Source organism: Physeter macrocephalus, chromosome 19 (genome assembly GCF_002837175.3).
Source record: "Physeter macrocephalus isolate SW-GA chromosome 19, ASM283717v5, whole genome shotgun sequence".
NCBI classification, from domain to species: Eukaryota; Metazoa; Chordata; class Mammalia; order Artiodactyla; family Physeteridae; genus Physeter; species Physeter macrocephalus.
In genome coordinates this window covers 81,009,687-81,027,427 of record NC_041232.1, presented here as the reverse complement: position 1 = coordinate 81,027,427, position 17,741 = coordinate 81,009,687, and the positions used below count along the sequence as shown (strand labels likewise).

Genomic DNA, 17,741 nt, shown 5'->3' with positions numbered 1-17,741 from the left:
ACCCTCTCCAGCTCTTGGTATTGACATCACCCACTATCCTTTTACATACATATATATGTGAATGAATGTTCATAACAGCTTTATGTATAATAACCAAAAGCTTGAAACATCCCAGATGTCCAACAGCAAGAAGAATTGATAAATGGACTGTGCTATACTCACACAGTGAAACACTGTACAACATTTGAAAACTACTTCTCACACAACAACGTGAGTCTTACAGACATAGGGTTTATGACATAATCATAGACATAATGTGAAAACAGCCACAAAAGAGTATATACTGTATATTCCATTTATTTAAAGTTCACCAACAAAGGTGGTCTCTGGTGAGAGAAATCAGAATAGGTAACAATAATAGTTACCTCTTGGAGGAGGGCTAGGAGAGTAATTGTCAAGAAAAGGGAACAAAGAAACTTTCTGAGGGCATGGAAGTGTTCTGTGTTTTATTCTGGGTGGTGGTTACACAAATGAACACATATATAAAAATTCATCAGGCTGTGCACTTAAAATCTGTGTATTTTAAAGGTAAGAAAATTGTATCTTAATAAAACTATGATTAATTTAAAAATAACATTTTGTAGCTTGCTAGATATTATTACATGTAGTATAATCATTTTCACTGCTGTATAATACTCTTGTTAGACGACACCGCAGATTATTCCTTCTCCGGTCATGGGGTATTTGGGTTGGTTCTGGGCTTTTGCTCCTGTATACATCCCTGTAAACATTATTGTACGTATCTCCTGGGATATGTGTCCAATAGTTCCTCTTGGATATAGCCTTATGAATGAAATCCTTCAGTTGTAGACATCACATTCTTTATGGTCTTTAGGTTTGGCTAAATAATAAAACACCCACGACAGTAGGTCATGCTTGAAATGTGATTACCTGTGTGGGTGCTGGGGGCTGTCTTGGCATAGGAGGCCCACGTCCCAGTAGAAAATGTGATCTCTAGGAAGCATGCTGTGGGCATAGCGTCCAGGTCCCCGCAAGGCACGTCACGTATGAGGGCCACAGCACTCAGGGATACTCAGAGCTGTGGCTTCCCACCGTACATTTACACACAGGTGTGGGTTGTTTCCACACCTCCCAGTCCAGATGCAGGGAGCGATTGTCGCCATAAGCAAAGCGGTTTAGTAAAATTGTTGACATTCCATATCTATCTGGTTGTCCTGGGGGAAAGGGTCAGAGAGTTACCTCAAGATCAAGGTTGTCCATAGAGAAGAAATGTCAACAGTAATTTTTTTACACATAGTAATGTCATTTTAAAAATTGTCCACATGGTGGATGTGTAGTGGTTTCTCAAACTGGTCATGATGTAATACCCTTTGCTTTTTATTATTTTCTTCCTTCTATGTTCTTCAGGTGTAATTTGCAGTACATTTTATAACTTATTAAAAGCTTGACCATTGATTGACAGCCTTAACTCTTTTCATTTAGTGCAAGTCGTTTCAAGGAGGCTCTTGGGTCCTTCTGACATGGCTTCACAAGCCTTTTAGTACATTCTTGCTTTCTGGCATGAAGAGATGTCCACGGTTCACCTTTGATTTCCCTAGTTCAGACCTAGCATTAGCCATTTCTCTAAGGAGCCCTGGTTACTTCTAAGGAAAATTCCAATTTTTAAAATTTATTATCTTTAAAAAAATTATTCAGCTTCATTTATATACAGAACTCTACCTTAGCCTCTTTTTTTTGAGATGCATGAAATGAAAAAGCACACTAAATTTCCCCTTAAAAATCCTACCCAATTGTGTTTCTCTAATATCAGTTACAAATACGTGAATTAGGGGTTTGGGATATGTTTTATGAGCAAAATTATTCTTTAACATTTGAGATGCTAGGCATTGCAGTCCTGCTAAAAACTATTAAATTAACATTAACTAGTTTAAGAGATACTGCTATTGAATCTTTTCTTAGATGTAAAAATATTTCTGGGTTCTCTTGGTGACACACAGTGATTGAGTTTATTGATGGTGCACCTGTGTTCTCAAGTGAAAATAGTAAGCTGTGATTCTGTCACTTAGTGACCCCTGTGAACATAAGCAATTCATTTAGCCTCTTTAAGGCTCATTTTGATCATCTGTAAAATGGATTTCATGGTGCCATGCCATGTAACTGTGAATGAAAGGTAGATAACGTACAGTGTGTAGCATAAAGTAGACATTTGTGTTTCAGCTGAACACCTTGTGTGTGTGGTTCACTGTAGCCATGGGCCTCGACTTCAAGGGGCGTCAGTCATCTCTGCAAACAACCCTAATACAACACAGAGTATGGTAAGTCCTCAGGAAAGAAGTTTAATCAGGTGTTTTTGAAAGTTTAGAGGATGGCAAAAGAATAAAGCATGGTAACTGTTCAAAACTGGGACCACGAGAGAGATCTTTGCATTGCTGTAGAATGGGAGGCGTGGAACTAGCCCTCATTTGTGGCTCATTCTTTTGAGTAGCAATTAAGAATTTAAAAGTATGTAATTATTTTTATACATTTTCTTTAGGTATCATCTACCAGTACATGTACTTGGCCACCATGCTGTGAGTCCTTACTCCATAGTTTTGCCGTTATCTGCTGATTGTTTGGCCTTGAAGCCGGTCTCAGATATGCTGAGAATAGCTTGGAACCTATCATGGTATCATGGGAGTGATAATCTGTTGAAGCAAATGAACTCTGAAACGAAAATCCAAGAGTAAGCTGTTACATGTGGTAGAAAAGCATTCACATCTACCTAATTATGATTAATTAGCTAGGCCTTATTTTTCCTTTAGGTCAAGTAGCTTTCTTACTTTTTATCGGCTGACCCTGCTTTCTCACTGAAGATTGTAATTTTTACTTTGTTTTAAAGATTACATGTCGTTCATTACTTTTTAAAAACTATCACACAAAGAAATTTAAATTAAAAAGCATTGCGCTCTATGCTGTTTTGGAGATTATATAAAGTTTGGTTAGTTAACAGATGTGATTCACTAGGAAAAGTGCTCTGGGTCAGGGTAGAAGTTTAGTAAATACATACGTGAATTTCGTTATCGTCACTGGGGTGATGACGAGGATGCTGACTTTTAAATACCTCAGTATTCTAATCTGTCAGGACTTTCTCATTTGAATGCAGATTATATTTCTGCAAGCAGGAAAATGTCAATCTAACCATCCTCGTGCTAGTGTGAAACCCTAATATTGACAGATACACATCAGATTTTCTTTTGGCTGTGAGTCACCCTTAAATTAAAAGGAAACAAAACAGAACTTGGGGGAGACAGTTTATAATAAAAATAATTGGGAGCTTTTATTTAATAGCTTTATATTGCGCTTTCTTTTTTTCTGTTTGTTTAGATTTTTAGATACATTGAAGTTATCCACTGAGGACACCCTTACTCTGAAGATGACACACACAGCAAGTGGACTGAAGGACTGTCTCCGCTCCATTGTTCAGGCTGCAGCCCACAGGGAAGTGAGGGCTGCTCTCACGAGGATGAGTTTTTATCTTCTGAATGACAGATTGTCTTTCAAGGGTGGCACTGGCCCATGTGGGATTACCTTGAAGTCCTTGTCTTGGCACACCACACTAAACAGGTCAGTGTCGGCTGAAGCCTGCTGGTTTCAGAGGCCTGGATGGAATTGTATTTGGGTTCATCTCCACATGTTTGAAGATAGGAACATGTGTTCTTATTGTCGGTATCATGAGAGAAATGCTTTTTAGAAAGAAAAATTTAAGGATTTTTGTTATCTGTAATACAGGTCTAATAATAGCAAAAGAGAAAATTTTAACATAATTACTGCATTTTGGAATTACTAATAAATTGTTATAATTTTTACAAATATTATAATTATTACATTTTTATATCCTAACATATCAAATCTTATTTTTTATCTCACAGAAGTAAATGATTAGGATAAGACCTGGGTAAACAAACTGAATGTTTATTCCTGTCCATATTATATCAATAAATGAGCTGAGACATCAGGGAACTGATTAAAGGCTTGGTAACTCTGGCTGTTTTGTTTTGCTTTCGTTCTGTTCTTAAGTAAATTATCTCATTTTTCTTTTTACTCTGAATTTCATGAAGTTGCTAGCCATGTGGAGGTCCTTTAGTAGTTATTGGGAAGGCCCTGGCTTGTAAATTTAACACGTTTAACTGGTAGCAGATGGCTGCATTTGAAACAAGACTGATAAGCAGCCGTTGCCAGCAGTTTTACATTTCAGTCTTTATGTGACTTTAGTATAAAATGTATAACTCTCTATTAGACGGAAAGTGTGCCATTTTCAAAATGCAAGGTTATTTGAGTTTCTAAAATGTGGGCTCTTATTTAGTGTAGCTCTCACAATTCGGATATCTAGTTCACCTTTTTCAGTGGTGTGCTGTAGCCAGCTAGGACTGCCTTGTAAGAGAGGTGATGGTTAAATTATCTAGATTTTTGCAAGTTAGTTGTTAAACACAGCCACTCTTAAAATTGAACTTTGTAAACTTACAATTAAATAAATTATATGAAAATTAAAGATAATGATTATGCAGAGTCATGGCTTCCTAATTATTTTACAACATTTTACTGTTATCTGTGCTCTCGATGTTATTTATATGGATTCTGTCTGTGCTGTGGAAATGCTGTACAGTGGTGTGCTGCAGTGCCTGTCTCCACAGCTGTGCGGTAGATTGGAGGATTGCAGTCAGCCATGGCGGGGTATTTACACTATGGAAATCGGCAAACACAGCAAATCAGCACCCCACTTCTCAGCCAGTTGTTAAATACTTATCCGCACGCCACTTACTTTAAAGAACTAGAAACCATGATTACTGTCTTCTTTATTGTAGGTTTTTACAAGTACTTCCTGCTTGCACTGAAGACGAGAAACTGCTAATAGATATCATACATTTTCTAAATAAGTTATTAAAGGAACAAAGAAAAAATGTATCCGTAGAACTTCTAAACTGGCTTCTCGAATTACTTCTTAGACATGTAAGTGTTGTTAAGGAATTTGAATTTTAGGTTTGACAAATGATACATTTGTAAAAATCATTAATACTGTATATGAAAATATGGAAAAGTATAATTTTTACATAGCCCGTGTTTAGCCAAGTAGTCCTTATGTTGTAATAGATGACTTTTAGCAATACGCCTTCCTGACATGATTGTTACTAGGTTTAAGTTAACAGTCTGTAGACTAAATGGGACCTTCAGTCTTGGCGTTTAACGAAACCTGTTCTATATGTGAGCTTTCAGCAGCAGCTGTATTTTTTTTTTTTTTTTTTTTGCGGTACACGGGCCTCTCACTGCTGCGGCCTCTCCCGTTGTGGAGCGCAGGCTCCGGACGCGCAGGCTCAGCGGCCATGGCTCACGGGCCCAGCTGCTCCGCGGCATGTGGGATCTTCCCGGACCGGGGCACGAGTCTGTGTCCCCTGCATCGGCAGGCGGACTCTCAACCACTGCGCCACCAGGGAAGCCCAGCAGCTGTATTCTTAAGTGAGGATCTTGGAGTGGGGGAGTTCAAGTAGGGATGTGGAGGGGCAGTGAGACGAGCCTGGAGTCAGTGAGGGGTAGTGACGGTGAGGTTGGAAGGACTCAGTCAGACTGTGCTCAGGCTTCATGTAAGTTTACTGTAGTGTTTACCCGTGTTTGCCTCCCACTACTCTCTACTTTTTGTAGCTGACTGTGTTCTGAGAAACTTGCCAAGAACCCAGGAAGCTAGCTTGTTTTTTATCATTGGCCTGTATTTTTTTTTTTTTTTTTTGCAAATACTATATGAATTTACTTAACCTCATAAAGATAAACCTTCGCACAAACAATCAAGAAAAAAAACACATTAAAATTAGAAAAAAGGACCTAAACTGAAATAGAAGATAATTTTTTTTTTTTTTTGCAAATACTATATGGATTTACTTAACCTCATAAAGATAAACCTTCGCACAAACAATCAAGAAAAAAAACACATTAAAATTAGAAAAAAGGACCTAAACTGAAATAGAAGATAATAGACCTTATAAAACAAATATATTTCATTATATGTTAATACATTTGCAAAGCTCATTTAAAGAGATGATTTTCTATAAAAATGCAAGGTGCTAATATAATGTAAGTTAGAAATTCTAATTGAGAATACTTTAAAAAGTATTTATAGATTTAAAAAATATATTATGTATATGAATGTTTATATGTGTATAAAGCTTGTTTAGATGTTTATTATTTTCTATCTTACCGTGGATTGGTGGAAAATAGGGACTGTTTCGTTCACTGTTGGATACCCGGCGTCTACCATAGTGCCTTGCACATAGTGAGCTCTCAATAAACATTTATTAACTCACTAGTAAACATATCACTTTAAGGAAGCTATGTAGTTAATTACAAGAAACACACATAACCTTAATTTTGTAACATGTTAAAATACAGCAAATGGAAACTATAAATTCCTAGAACTGTAATTGCTGAGTCAGTTACAAGTTGCAAAGATACATGTGTATATGTGTTTGTATTGAGGGTGGTTTTTTTTTTAAATAGGTGACTCTTATTTTGAATGATACAATGATTTTCATGATTGGGGCTTTTTTGTTTTCCGTGAATTGTCCCTTGATGCCATTGCTAGTTTTGCCCCACAATTGGGTTTTTAGTCTTCTCTCGCACGTGTGTGCTCAAACACGCTGTCTCTCTCTCTCTATCTCTCTTTCGTTTTTGGTAACAGAGGAGCCCTTCATAAATTAGAGAGATTAGCCCTTTATCTGTGATATGAGTTGCAAATGTTTTTTTCTTGTCATTAGTCTTCTGACCTTACTGTATTTTGGACTTAATTTCCTATTTTATCTACCCCTTTCATCCCCTAGCTTTTGTTAGTTATGTTGTTTCTACTTTTCATCTTTTATAGTACTTAAATTGTGTTCCATGATCATAATTTCCACATTCAGGTATAGTGCTACAGGGGTGTGTGTGTGTGTGTGTGTGTGTGTGTGTGTGTGTGTGTGTGTGTGTGTGTGTATGAATGAGAAAAACCTGACTTCTCACCACCTTGACCATTATCACTCTAGGCGGAGCCATCACCACCCTTCTCCCAGGTTATTGTCAGGTCTTCCACCCTCCACCCATGCTGCCTGTGGTTCTCAAGACAGCTGCCACAGTGGTCTTAAACTTAAGTCACATCATGTCCCTGTTCTCAAAATCCTCCACCAGCTTCCTCTCATTCAGATTAAGCTCCATAAGCTACAAGGCTCTATTTGAGCTTGATTCTGAGTATCTTTCTGACCTTCTCTCCTACCACTGTACTGCACTCCTTCTTTTCCAGCCACATTGGCCTCTGGTTGTTTTTCAAACACCGCACTCAGAGCTCCCTTTGCATTTCTTTTTCTCTCTGGCTGGAATGCTCTTCCCCTAGATATCTATACAGCTGACTACCGCACTTGATTCAGTTCTCTGTTCAGATGTTAGTCATCCTTATCATCGTAATGTAGCATTTCTCCGTGCCCGACTCTCTGTGCCTTCTTAATCCTATTTTACGTGTCTTCCTTGTGCTTACCGCTCCCACTTGCAGAATATCTTTGTTCACTTTCTTTCTGCCCCACTAGAATGTGGGCAGTGGGAGGGCAGGTTATGTTGTTTGTTTCGTTCGCTGCCGTGTTACTTTTGCGTAGTCATATTTATAGGGTTTTTTATAGTTTCTAAATTATGTCTCTTCTTGGAAAGATCTTCTCTTTTCCAGAGTTTTGAGAAAACACTCTCATGTTTTCTTTTATGATACTTAAGGTTTTATTTTTATTTTTATTTTATTTTATTTTATTTTTTTTGTGGTATGCGGGCCTCCCTCTGCTGTGGCCTCTCCCGTTGCGGAGCACAGGCTCCGGACGCGCAGGCCCAGCGGCCATGGCTCACGGGCCCAGCCGCTCCGCGGCATGTGGGATCCTCCCAGACCGGGGCGCGAACCCGGTTCCCCTGCATCGGTAGGCGGACGCGCAACCACTGCGCCACCAGGGAAGCCCCAAGGTTTTATTTTTGTTTACATCTTTATTCATCTGGAATGTCTTATGATGTAGAATATTTTTTTTAATGGTTAGCAATTTTCTCATGTCATGTCTACCCCTGATTTGAATTGGCACCATTTTTTAAAGCCATAAACTGGTTTCCTATATATGCATGGCTCTTTGATTGAACGTTGTATTATGTTCCTTTGATATGCCTGTATTTTTCTGAAGAACTACATTTTAAATTATCATAGCAAATTTTTCCTTAATAAAATTTATTTTTTATATTTTTCTCTGGCCATTTCACTTCTATTTTCCTTTTGTGAAACTTATGGCAGAACATTTGTCCAGTAGGAGGGCATTTATATGTGAATTTTATTGGTTCCTGTCTGTATGGCAAGAAATACCTTAAGCATAGTTAAAAAGACATGATAAGCTGAGAAAATTATTTATAACACAAATGAGAGACAACATACTAATTTCCTTAAATTATAAGTTTTGAGTCCTTAATAAGATGATTGCACTTCCAGGGTACATAGATGTATTGTTCAGTAAAGTTTGCTCTTCTGTTACTTTTCCAAGGATGATTTCAAAGTACTGTATTTACTTCTATTTGCTCTTATCTTTTAATTATTAAAAAAATTAAGGAAGCATTCGGAGGCAGTTTTTTTCTGGATATTTTTAATAAAGTGAACAGGAAAAGCTATTGTCATAGTTCTTTCAGCTTTTAGGCCTGCTTAAATATTTTATAGATTAGACATTAAAATATTATTAAAACAATGTCCATGAAGCTTTTCCTCTGAATGAGTTTTTTTATAAATTGATTTTTGATCTATAAATTTTTTATAACTTCATAATCTTTTTACTCATTTAAAAAAAGAATAACCTCTAAAACAGTCTCCTTCTTCGGTTAGAGTTCTTGTACACTGGGAGCTGTGGTTGCTTTGGTTTGTGAAAATAGCAGATATATGGTGGGCTTTAGTTTTAGAATCTTTTCTTGAAAATCTGTGCAAGTTGAATGTTTGCATATGACTGTAAATAGTATATAACAATAGAAAAATTAAAATATACGTACCTAAACCGTGTAACTATAACTAGATAGTTAAAACTTTACGTTTAAACGATTATGAATTTTGTTGTATGTCATGAGTGCTGATACATATTGCATAATTTATTCATAGTTTTGAAATTAAAATGAAATTTCTACAGGACTCTAGATGATTGTACTGTAATTTTAATGCAATTTTAGGAAAGGATTTTTGGTATAATTAGTTTGTTTGACTTTGTATGGTATCAAAGCTGTCTTTGGAGAGCTTTTACCTTGTCTCATATATTATCATCACTAGTGTTATAAATAATAGTAATACTTCTAAGGGTGAGTAAAGTGGACTTAAGCATCCACTATCAGGAGAGTTTACTCTCTAAATAGCATGCTACGAGGATTAAATTATTAAGCGTTATGTAACAACCAATGTTCAAAATAAAAGAAGCATGAAAATAGAAAGTCAAAAAGTGACTTTTACAGTTTATCATCTGAAGTGTGTAAAATAAATGAGAAATGGCTTAAGAAGGTCAGTAAAGTAGCATTTCCAAAGGAATTGTTTTGAATGTATGGACATAACATATGAAGATGTGCAAAAGTGATGGTGGCAAAAAGAAAATTAGACAGAAATGAATACCTGATCAAGCAGAAGAATGCCTAAAAGATATATAAAGAAAAATCAGCTCACTTACCGAGGGAAGATACAGAAACTTTTCTCTTGTGAAAATTTTGTCTACATGTTTTATCAAAACTTTCATTTATTACAAGCATTTTACGTACTTAAGGAATTTTTTGTACTACTAATTTATATTTTAATGTATTGATATTTTGTTAGTATATAAAATAACTGAGACGTGCTGAATTTGAATGCATTTCTTTTCAGAATGAGTTTTTTTTTTTTTTTTTTTTTTGGGGTACACGGGCCTCCCTCTGTTGTGGCCTCTCCCGTTGCGGAGCACAGGCTCCGGACGCGCAGGCTCAGCGGCCATGGCTCACGGGCCCAGCCGCTCCGCGGCACGCGGGATCCTCCCGGACCGGGGCGCGAACCCGGTCCCCCTGCATCGGCAGGCGGACGCGCAACCACCGCGCCACCGGGGAAGCCCTAGAATGAGTTTTTGATGGAAGTTTATCAAAGTGGGGCCATACTTTTTCAGGGGGACCATTCAGAACTACACAGCATTTGTCTGTCTGTTGTCGGGCTTCCACTGGCTCACGAGCACTCAGAGTTCACAGAAGGCGTTGTCCACCCTACTATCGTAGGTTGCGATGGATGGAAAATTGGGTATGATGAGTGGCAACTCTGCGGGTAAAGAAAATGAACCATCATTGCAGAAATTGTTGCCTTTTGGAGGTCAGCACTGATGAAATAATGGCCCATGTAGTTGGTTTAAAATTAGGATTGAATGCTAATGTCTAAAGACAAAACCTTCAGATATGATTAAGTACTTGAGATCAATAGGCATCAGTAGAGACATCTATTTCCTCTTGTACTTGAGGAATGGTAATAAATCCCGTATTTTAGAAGTGGTGTTGCTGAGGTTCACTGAATCTTAATGTTAATATGTCAAAGCCAAGATATGTTATAAAGGGAAAAAGTCTCAGGAATTTACCTGCAGAAATAAGTTATTAATAGGATGAGATTCTTTGGAAGGGTCTTAGTTTTAGGTATATATTTGCATACTGCTTCAGTATATTAATATGTTAATCAGTAGCTTCTACTTAATTTTTATATGTATATCAGAATTAATAATTGCTGATGGTAAAATTACATTTTACCAAGATGGGGTTTGCATTAAAAACAGCTCGCTCGTTTAGTCAGTATTCATGGGATTTAGAGGGAGTGTGGGTGTAAGTCAGCCTTTGGTTATTTGGGGCTAAGAATACTATAGAATATATATTTATTTTTATGATTTTATTAAATGTGTGTCTAGATTGTTTTATTCATGTATGAAACTTAGAAGTTGTAGTTATGTCTTATGTAATTTTACTTGAACCAAATGAGATACTTCTTGTTCAAGATGAAAGGAAAAGCTGAAAAAAAATGCTGCTTAGGTGTGAATCATAGTAAAGTAAGTTAAAGGTAAAGCATCTCTTCTCAGTATTTTCCAAAAGCTCTCAGTTAGATTATTTTTAATTCTTTGTACCTGGTTGAAGTATACTGTACATACTACGTAATGTAAACAACTTGGAATTTTCTTCCCATTTAAAAAATTTCTTTTCCTTAAAAAGAATGTAGTTATTTTTGAATTGAGTTCTTTAGGTGAAGGATGCCATGACAACAGTAATTACATTTTGATTTTATCTCTCTTTGAACGTTGTAATATGCACTATTGATGTGACATAGTGCTGGGGATGGAATGTTAACTGTCTCTGAAGTAAGATGGTCCTGAGGTTGAAGTCTTGCTCTGCTCGTTCATATGACTTTGGTTACGTTACCTACGCTCTTCATGAACCTCTGTTTGCCCATCTATAAAATATGAAAATGCAGATCTTCTAGTTTAACTCAAAAGTTAAATAAAATCTTATTTTCCTTCTCTCTCTCTCTTTTTTTTAGCACAGTGCCTATGACATTATAGATGATAGATAAATATTCCATCTATTTTTAATGCTGTTGGTTAATGTAACATTTTCTGCTCTCTCAGTATTACTAGAAATCATCTATTACATCCTTTAGCTATTTTTTTTAAGTTGGAAAACAGGTTGAAATTTAAGTAGTACTAGTTTCCTTTGTTTGTCAGTCTGTCAAATTGGCAAAGATTGCAACGGTAATAATACTCAGCGTTGGCTTGGGTGCTGTGGGCCTTAGTCATCTGTACTGGTACACTTTTTGCAGGGACAGTTTGGCAATATACATTGAAAGCATTAAAACTATTATAATGTTGTGATTTAGTGATTTCATTGCTTAGAATTCATACATAGGGTGTAATCCGAGTTGAGCATGCTGCTTCAGCTCAGTGAAATTAGAAATCACTGCGTGTCCATTAGTTGTGGTAAAACCTTATGGCTGAATAACGAGCAGATACTAAATGTTTTTGAAGAAATATTGATAATAACATTGTTTTAAAAAATGGTCACAGTAGTGGATTTTTTCACTTGATCTCAGTTTTGTTAAAAATATTGAATTATAATTCTGTTTGCACTCGCATAAAAAGAATAGTATGTACCAACATACTAATAACAGCTACCTCTGTGAGGTGTGATTATGGGTGGTTTTTGTTTTTCTCATTGTGCTTCTCTGTATTTTCCTCAGTTTTCTGTAATGGATATGCTTTCCTTTTCTTGAGATAACATATGAAGCACCTTTTGAGTTGAGAACATCTCTACTAATGCCGTAGAAACCTACGATTGAGGCGCTATAACTTAGTTACTCCAGAACATGCTTAGCAAAAAAAACCTTTACGGGAAACAGCATACAGCTCCATTAGAGGGTTAAATATATGTTTTACAAATTCCATTTTTTAGAGTCCAAACCCACTACTGGAGCTGCTGCTTCTGACAGAGTCCCAGGCGCGAGAGGAAGCAGATGACATCCGCACCGCCGTCAGGCAGCAGCTCCAGAAAGAACTGGCCGCTCTCTTCAACACCTTGCTGCTCAGTTCCGTGGCACTTACCGACAGGTACCATTTGTGTTATTGGAGCTTTGGGAACATTCACACAGAACCTAGTTTTCTTTTGATTTCTAAAGGGTATTACTTTTCACTAGTTTCAAATTAAGAGGAGAGGAGACTTCAGTAAAAATCAGTTGTGGTGGTTTGTTTTTTAGTTCAGATCAATTTCTGATATAGCTTAATTGTAATTACACACACACACACACGCACACGCACGCACGCACTCACACACACACAGTATTTTGTTGTCTCTAGGTTTAGTTCTTGGTTCTCTCTTAATTTTCTACACATCTGCCTGAGCAGTCATACCCGTTTCTATGACTGTACAACTATTTTTGCATGGATGATTTTCAAATGTATATCTGTAGCTCTGACTTAAAAATTTTAAATTCACAATTTTAACCGTTTTAAAGTGTACAATTGAGTGGGTTTTGGTATATATACAGTGTTGTACAACTATCACTGTTTAATTCCAGAACATTTCCATTACCCCCAAAAGAAACTTTGTACCCATTAAGCAGTCTCTCCCCATTCACCCTTTACCCAAGCCCCTGGTAACCATTAATCTTCTTTCTTTCTCTATGAATTTGTGTATTCTGGACATTTCATATAAATGGAGTGAAACAGTATGTGACCTTTTGTGTCTGGCTGTTTTCATTTAACATCATGTTTTCAAGGTCCATGCATGTTGTAGCAGATGACAGTGACTAAATAATAGTCCATGTATGGATATGCCACATTTTGCTTATCCATTCATCTGTTGGGGGACATATGAGTTGTTTCTACCTTTCACTGTTGTGAAGAGTGATGTTATGAACATTCATATGCAAATTTCTGTGTGGACATATGTTTTCAGTTCTTGAGTATATACCTAGGACTGGAATTGCTGGTTCATGTGGTAGCTCTATGTTAACTTCTAATTTCATTATTGGCTGGCAATACTAATACCCATTTATGCATTTTTCAGTGTAATTGTTACTTGTATTTTACATCATATACTCTGGATGGTATATTAACTATGTTTTTCTTAAAAAGTCTTGTTTTAAGAGGGAGTATTTTCTGCCATTTCCCGCCACTTCCACTAGTTCATTCTTTTTTGATACAGTAAGTTGTTAGTAACCCTCCACCACCACCAAGAAAGCCCATTCAGCCAGTTACGTTTGTTCCGTGGTTGATTTTTTTTCCTCCTTTACATGCACAGGAAATGCTTGGAACTTCTTTATGTTTTCCAAACGCAGCTGGCTCTGAAACTGCTCCAGTGTCTGAGAGTCACGGACGCGCCTCATTTCTATGGCCTGCCGTCCCTCGAGAGGACCTTACGAGGCATGGCCCACCTTACAGCGTTTCCGGGGTGGAGCTCACACTCTCCTTTCACAAAGCCACTAGAAATTTGTGTGAAGTACTTGTCAGGTCTCCTTGAAGTAAGTAAAAATAGTCAATAACTATAAACAGCAATAATAAAACCCCCAGATGATAGCTATTTACTATGTACTGAGCACTCAGTGTGTACCAGGCACAGTATTAGGTGAATTGTATGTGTTATTATATTTAATGTAGATTATTATTCAGTGTTTATGGCTCATTAATGGTTAAATGTGTTAATGATTTTTATTAGCAAATATATAAGTGAGATTACTTTTATGAATGAGCTCATTTTCAAGAAAAGTAAGGCTTACACTTCATTAAGCCCCTTTATTTGGGTAACTTGTTTATTTGCATTTATTAACCCTTTTGTTGTGAAATACAACACATGCAGAAAATACACAAAACATAAATCCATAGTTCATTGATTATTACATAATGAACACACATGTAACCACCCTGATCCTAAAATAGAGTAGCCACCACCCTAGACGCTTTCATCATAACCACTTCCAGTCTCTACTCCTCCCCTGAAGGTAGTTGTTATTTTGATTTTTATGGTAATAACTTCTTTGCATTTCTTGATGGTTTTACCACTTAATTATGTGTCCATATATACAATAATTTCTCATTCTCTTGATTTTGTTAAATGGAATTGTAATTCTTTTTAACATTATGCTTATGAGAATTACTCATTTTGCTTCCTGTAGGTGGAGTTTAATTTCATTTTTGTGTAGTGTTCTCTCTACTACGATGTTGAAGGACAATTTGGCTTCTCTTTGTCTTCCTGTTTAGGGCAATTTTAGATACTGCCACTGTACACTTGTGTTGAAAATGAGTATATTATATCTTCTGTGAAATTTTATTTTCTAACTATTGCTGATGTATGGAAATATATTCAGTTTTTATATGTTAATTGTGTACCCAGCAGTCCTTGTTTCCAAACTCAAAGGAAAGGCCTTTAATGTTTTATCTTTTAGTAAGCTATTTATGGTAGTCTTTTTTCAATTACTTAAAGAAAAGTCAGGTTAAGGACATTTTCTTTTAGTCTTACTTTGCTAAGAATTTTTTTTTTTTTAATCATAAGTGTGTATTGCTTTTTCTGTATCTTTTAAGATAATCATATGTTTTTTTTTTGTATTCCATAAGATGATGGATTACATTGGTTGATTTAAAAATGGTAAACAACCTTACATTTCTGGAAAAATTTCAACTGGTTTGTGATGTATTATTTTTTAATATATAAACAGATTTAGTTTGTTAATGTTTTTAGAATTATTCTATTTTCATTGGCAAAAAAAGTTCTAGAATTACTATATCTTCTTTCTCATAAAACTTTTGTCAGTTTCTTAATATCAAAATAAGTCCATCCTTATATAATTTTCTCTTTTTCTTTATGTAACTTTCTCTTTTTTCTTCTTTGGAATAGTAGGTTTGAATTGGTGTTACTTCTTCCTTAAATGTTAAGTTGACAGTATAGCAATCTGGGACTGAAGTTTTCTTTTTGGGAAGATTATAGATGAATTGAATTTTTAAAGTAGATATAGAATTGCTCAGATTTCCTTTTTTTTTTTTTTTTGCGGTACGCAGGCCTCACTGTTGTGGCCTCTCCCGTTGCGGAGCGCAGGCTCAGCAGCCACGGCTCACGGGCTTAGCCGTTCCGCGGCATGTGGGATCTTCCCAGACCAGGGCACGAACCCGTGTCCCCTGCATCGGCAGGCGGACCCTCAACCACTGCGCCCCAGGGAAGCCCAGATTTCCTATTTTTTGTGTGTCAATCTTAGTAAGCTATGTTTTACTGAATTTTATCTGAATTTTCAAATTCATTGCCCTAAAATTGTTCATTACATCATCTTGTTTTTAAAATATCTGTCAGATCTGTAGTGAGGTTCCATTTCATTCCAGACATTGATTTTTTCCTTCTCTCCAGTTTTGTCGATTGGCCTTACTAGTGGTTTGTATGTTTTATTAGTCTTTTCAAAGAATGAATCTTTGGCTTTGTTGATCCTCTTTTAATGTTTTTTTCCCTCTTTTATTAATTTCTGCCTGTATTTATTTCCTTCTTATTTTGGTTTAATTTATGGCTTTTTTCTACCTTTTTAAGTAAGGTAGAGCCTTATTTCACTGATTTTTAAAAAAATTTTCTCAAAAATATATTTTTAGCACTAATCACCTTCCAATCATGGCCTTAACTTTATGCCTTGTTTTCATCATCATTTTGTCCAGTATATTTTAAGAATGATGCAGTGAATAGAGCAGTGATAGGTTTCTGTAAGAGAACAGCTTTGCCACGGTGCCCTGGCAGCTTTGCGTGTTTGCACATGGGCCACATAGGCCGGGCTTAGGTGCGGCTGATCTAAGCTCTGGCAGAACTTCCTGTGATCCTTTTGGAACATGAGAAGCCTGTAAGGAACTGCTACAAGGCCATTGCTCATTCACTTCACTCTCTCTTAGGAAGTGTGTCATGGGCCTGTTTTTATCGCCTCCTGGGTTCTGATGTACTCGCCGGCTTTCTGCCTCGCTCCCTTGGGGTACGGCAGCAGGCTATAGACGGCTCAGCCGCAGCTTGGCCTGAGCTCCTCAGCAAGAGTGCGCTGCCATTGCACTGCTGTCATCTGGCCCCTTTGTTTCAGTGTCACCCTGTAAAAGGGACACTGAGAGCTGGCACCTTTGCCTACTCTTGCTTATGCTTTTTATGTAAGTAATAAACTGTCTAGATCTATAAATGGCTCACTGTTTGCTTAGTGACCAAGTCTGCCAGCATTGCTTGCCTTGAAAGGTTCAGTTATAGAGGTTGGCATCTTTAACTGTTAGGAATTCAAGCAAGGCTCCTGTAGGAAGCAGTGTAGAGAGAGGTTTGGAAGATGAATAAACCGATGGGCATTCTAGACATGGAATGTTTTGACCAAATCGTGTCCGTAACTTCCTATTCCATTTTGTGCTGCACGTTCCTACTTGCCACTGCTCTCTACCCACCACCAGATCATCCTTCAAAACAGAAACCTTTCACTCCCAATCTCCTTTTTCAAGTGCATAAGGCTCATTACAATCTTGCATTTTGAGTCTTATCTCTGTTTAAAATTTTCCCCACATCTCTTGAAGTTTCAGTTATATGTGGCTCTTCTCATTAAATAAAAAAGCATGCTTAAAAAGTCTGTTTCTTTCATACAGCTTCTTTTCTCTTTGGGTGACAATCTCTACACAAAGTTGAAGATCTCACTTGTTCATTTGCCTTCCTTTAGTAAGCCTTTTCTTATTCTTTCACACATAGTCACCCAGTAAGTATTACGTGACTGACTGATCTCTTCTACAGGTTATGTACCTCAAGCAGTTTATATATGCCACTATTATGGCACTTAATACATTGTATTTTTATTTTGCCTTATGCTTTGATCTGTTAGACTGCGAGCTTGTGCTAATCATCTGTGGACCATTTCCACTACCCCCAGCTCCCCACTGGCCTAGGACAGTGATTTGTATATAGTGGACAGATAGTGAATAATTTAGTTGTATCTTATCTATGATTTTTAAATTAGAATAAAGTTTGAATAACTTTGGAAATGTGATGTAAATGAATGTAAATGATGTGTTTAATTTTTGTATTTTCAATATTGAATCATACTTTAGGTGATGTTTATATATTCAGTTGTAAATCATGCTTCAGATGATATTATCTAGGATTTGTTTCCAAAAGTACATCTTGTTTTTTTTTTGCGGTACGCGGGCCTCTCACTGTTGTGGCCTCTCCCGTTGCGGAGCACAGGCTCCGGACGCGCAGGCTCAGCGGCCATGGCTCAC

At 36.9% G+C, this 17,741-nt stretch overlaps 1 protein-coding gene across 8 annotated transcripts in view; it reads left to right on the top strand.

Annotated features, from left to right (window-relative positions):
- Positions 1–17,741, top strand: part of RTTN (rotatin) — a 181,620-nt gene that overhangs the window by 51,344 nt on the left and 112,535 nt on the right. For all 8 annotated transcript variants that reach the window (XM_028480194.2, XM_028480196.2, XM_028480195.2 and 5 more), the window contains 5 exons: positions 2,495–2,683; positions 3,325–3,564; positions 4,803–4,947; positions 12,436–12,590; positions 13,783–14,002. In XM_028480194.2, coding sequence (XP_028335995.1) covers positions 2,495–2,683; positions 3,325–3,564; positions 4,803–4,947; positions 12,436–12,590; positions 13,783–14,002 — 949 coding nt within the window. The remainder of the gene's footprint in view (positions 1–2,494; positions 2,684–3,324; positions 3,565–4,802; positions 4,948–12,435; positions 12,591–13,782; positions 14,003–17,741) is intronic.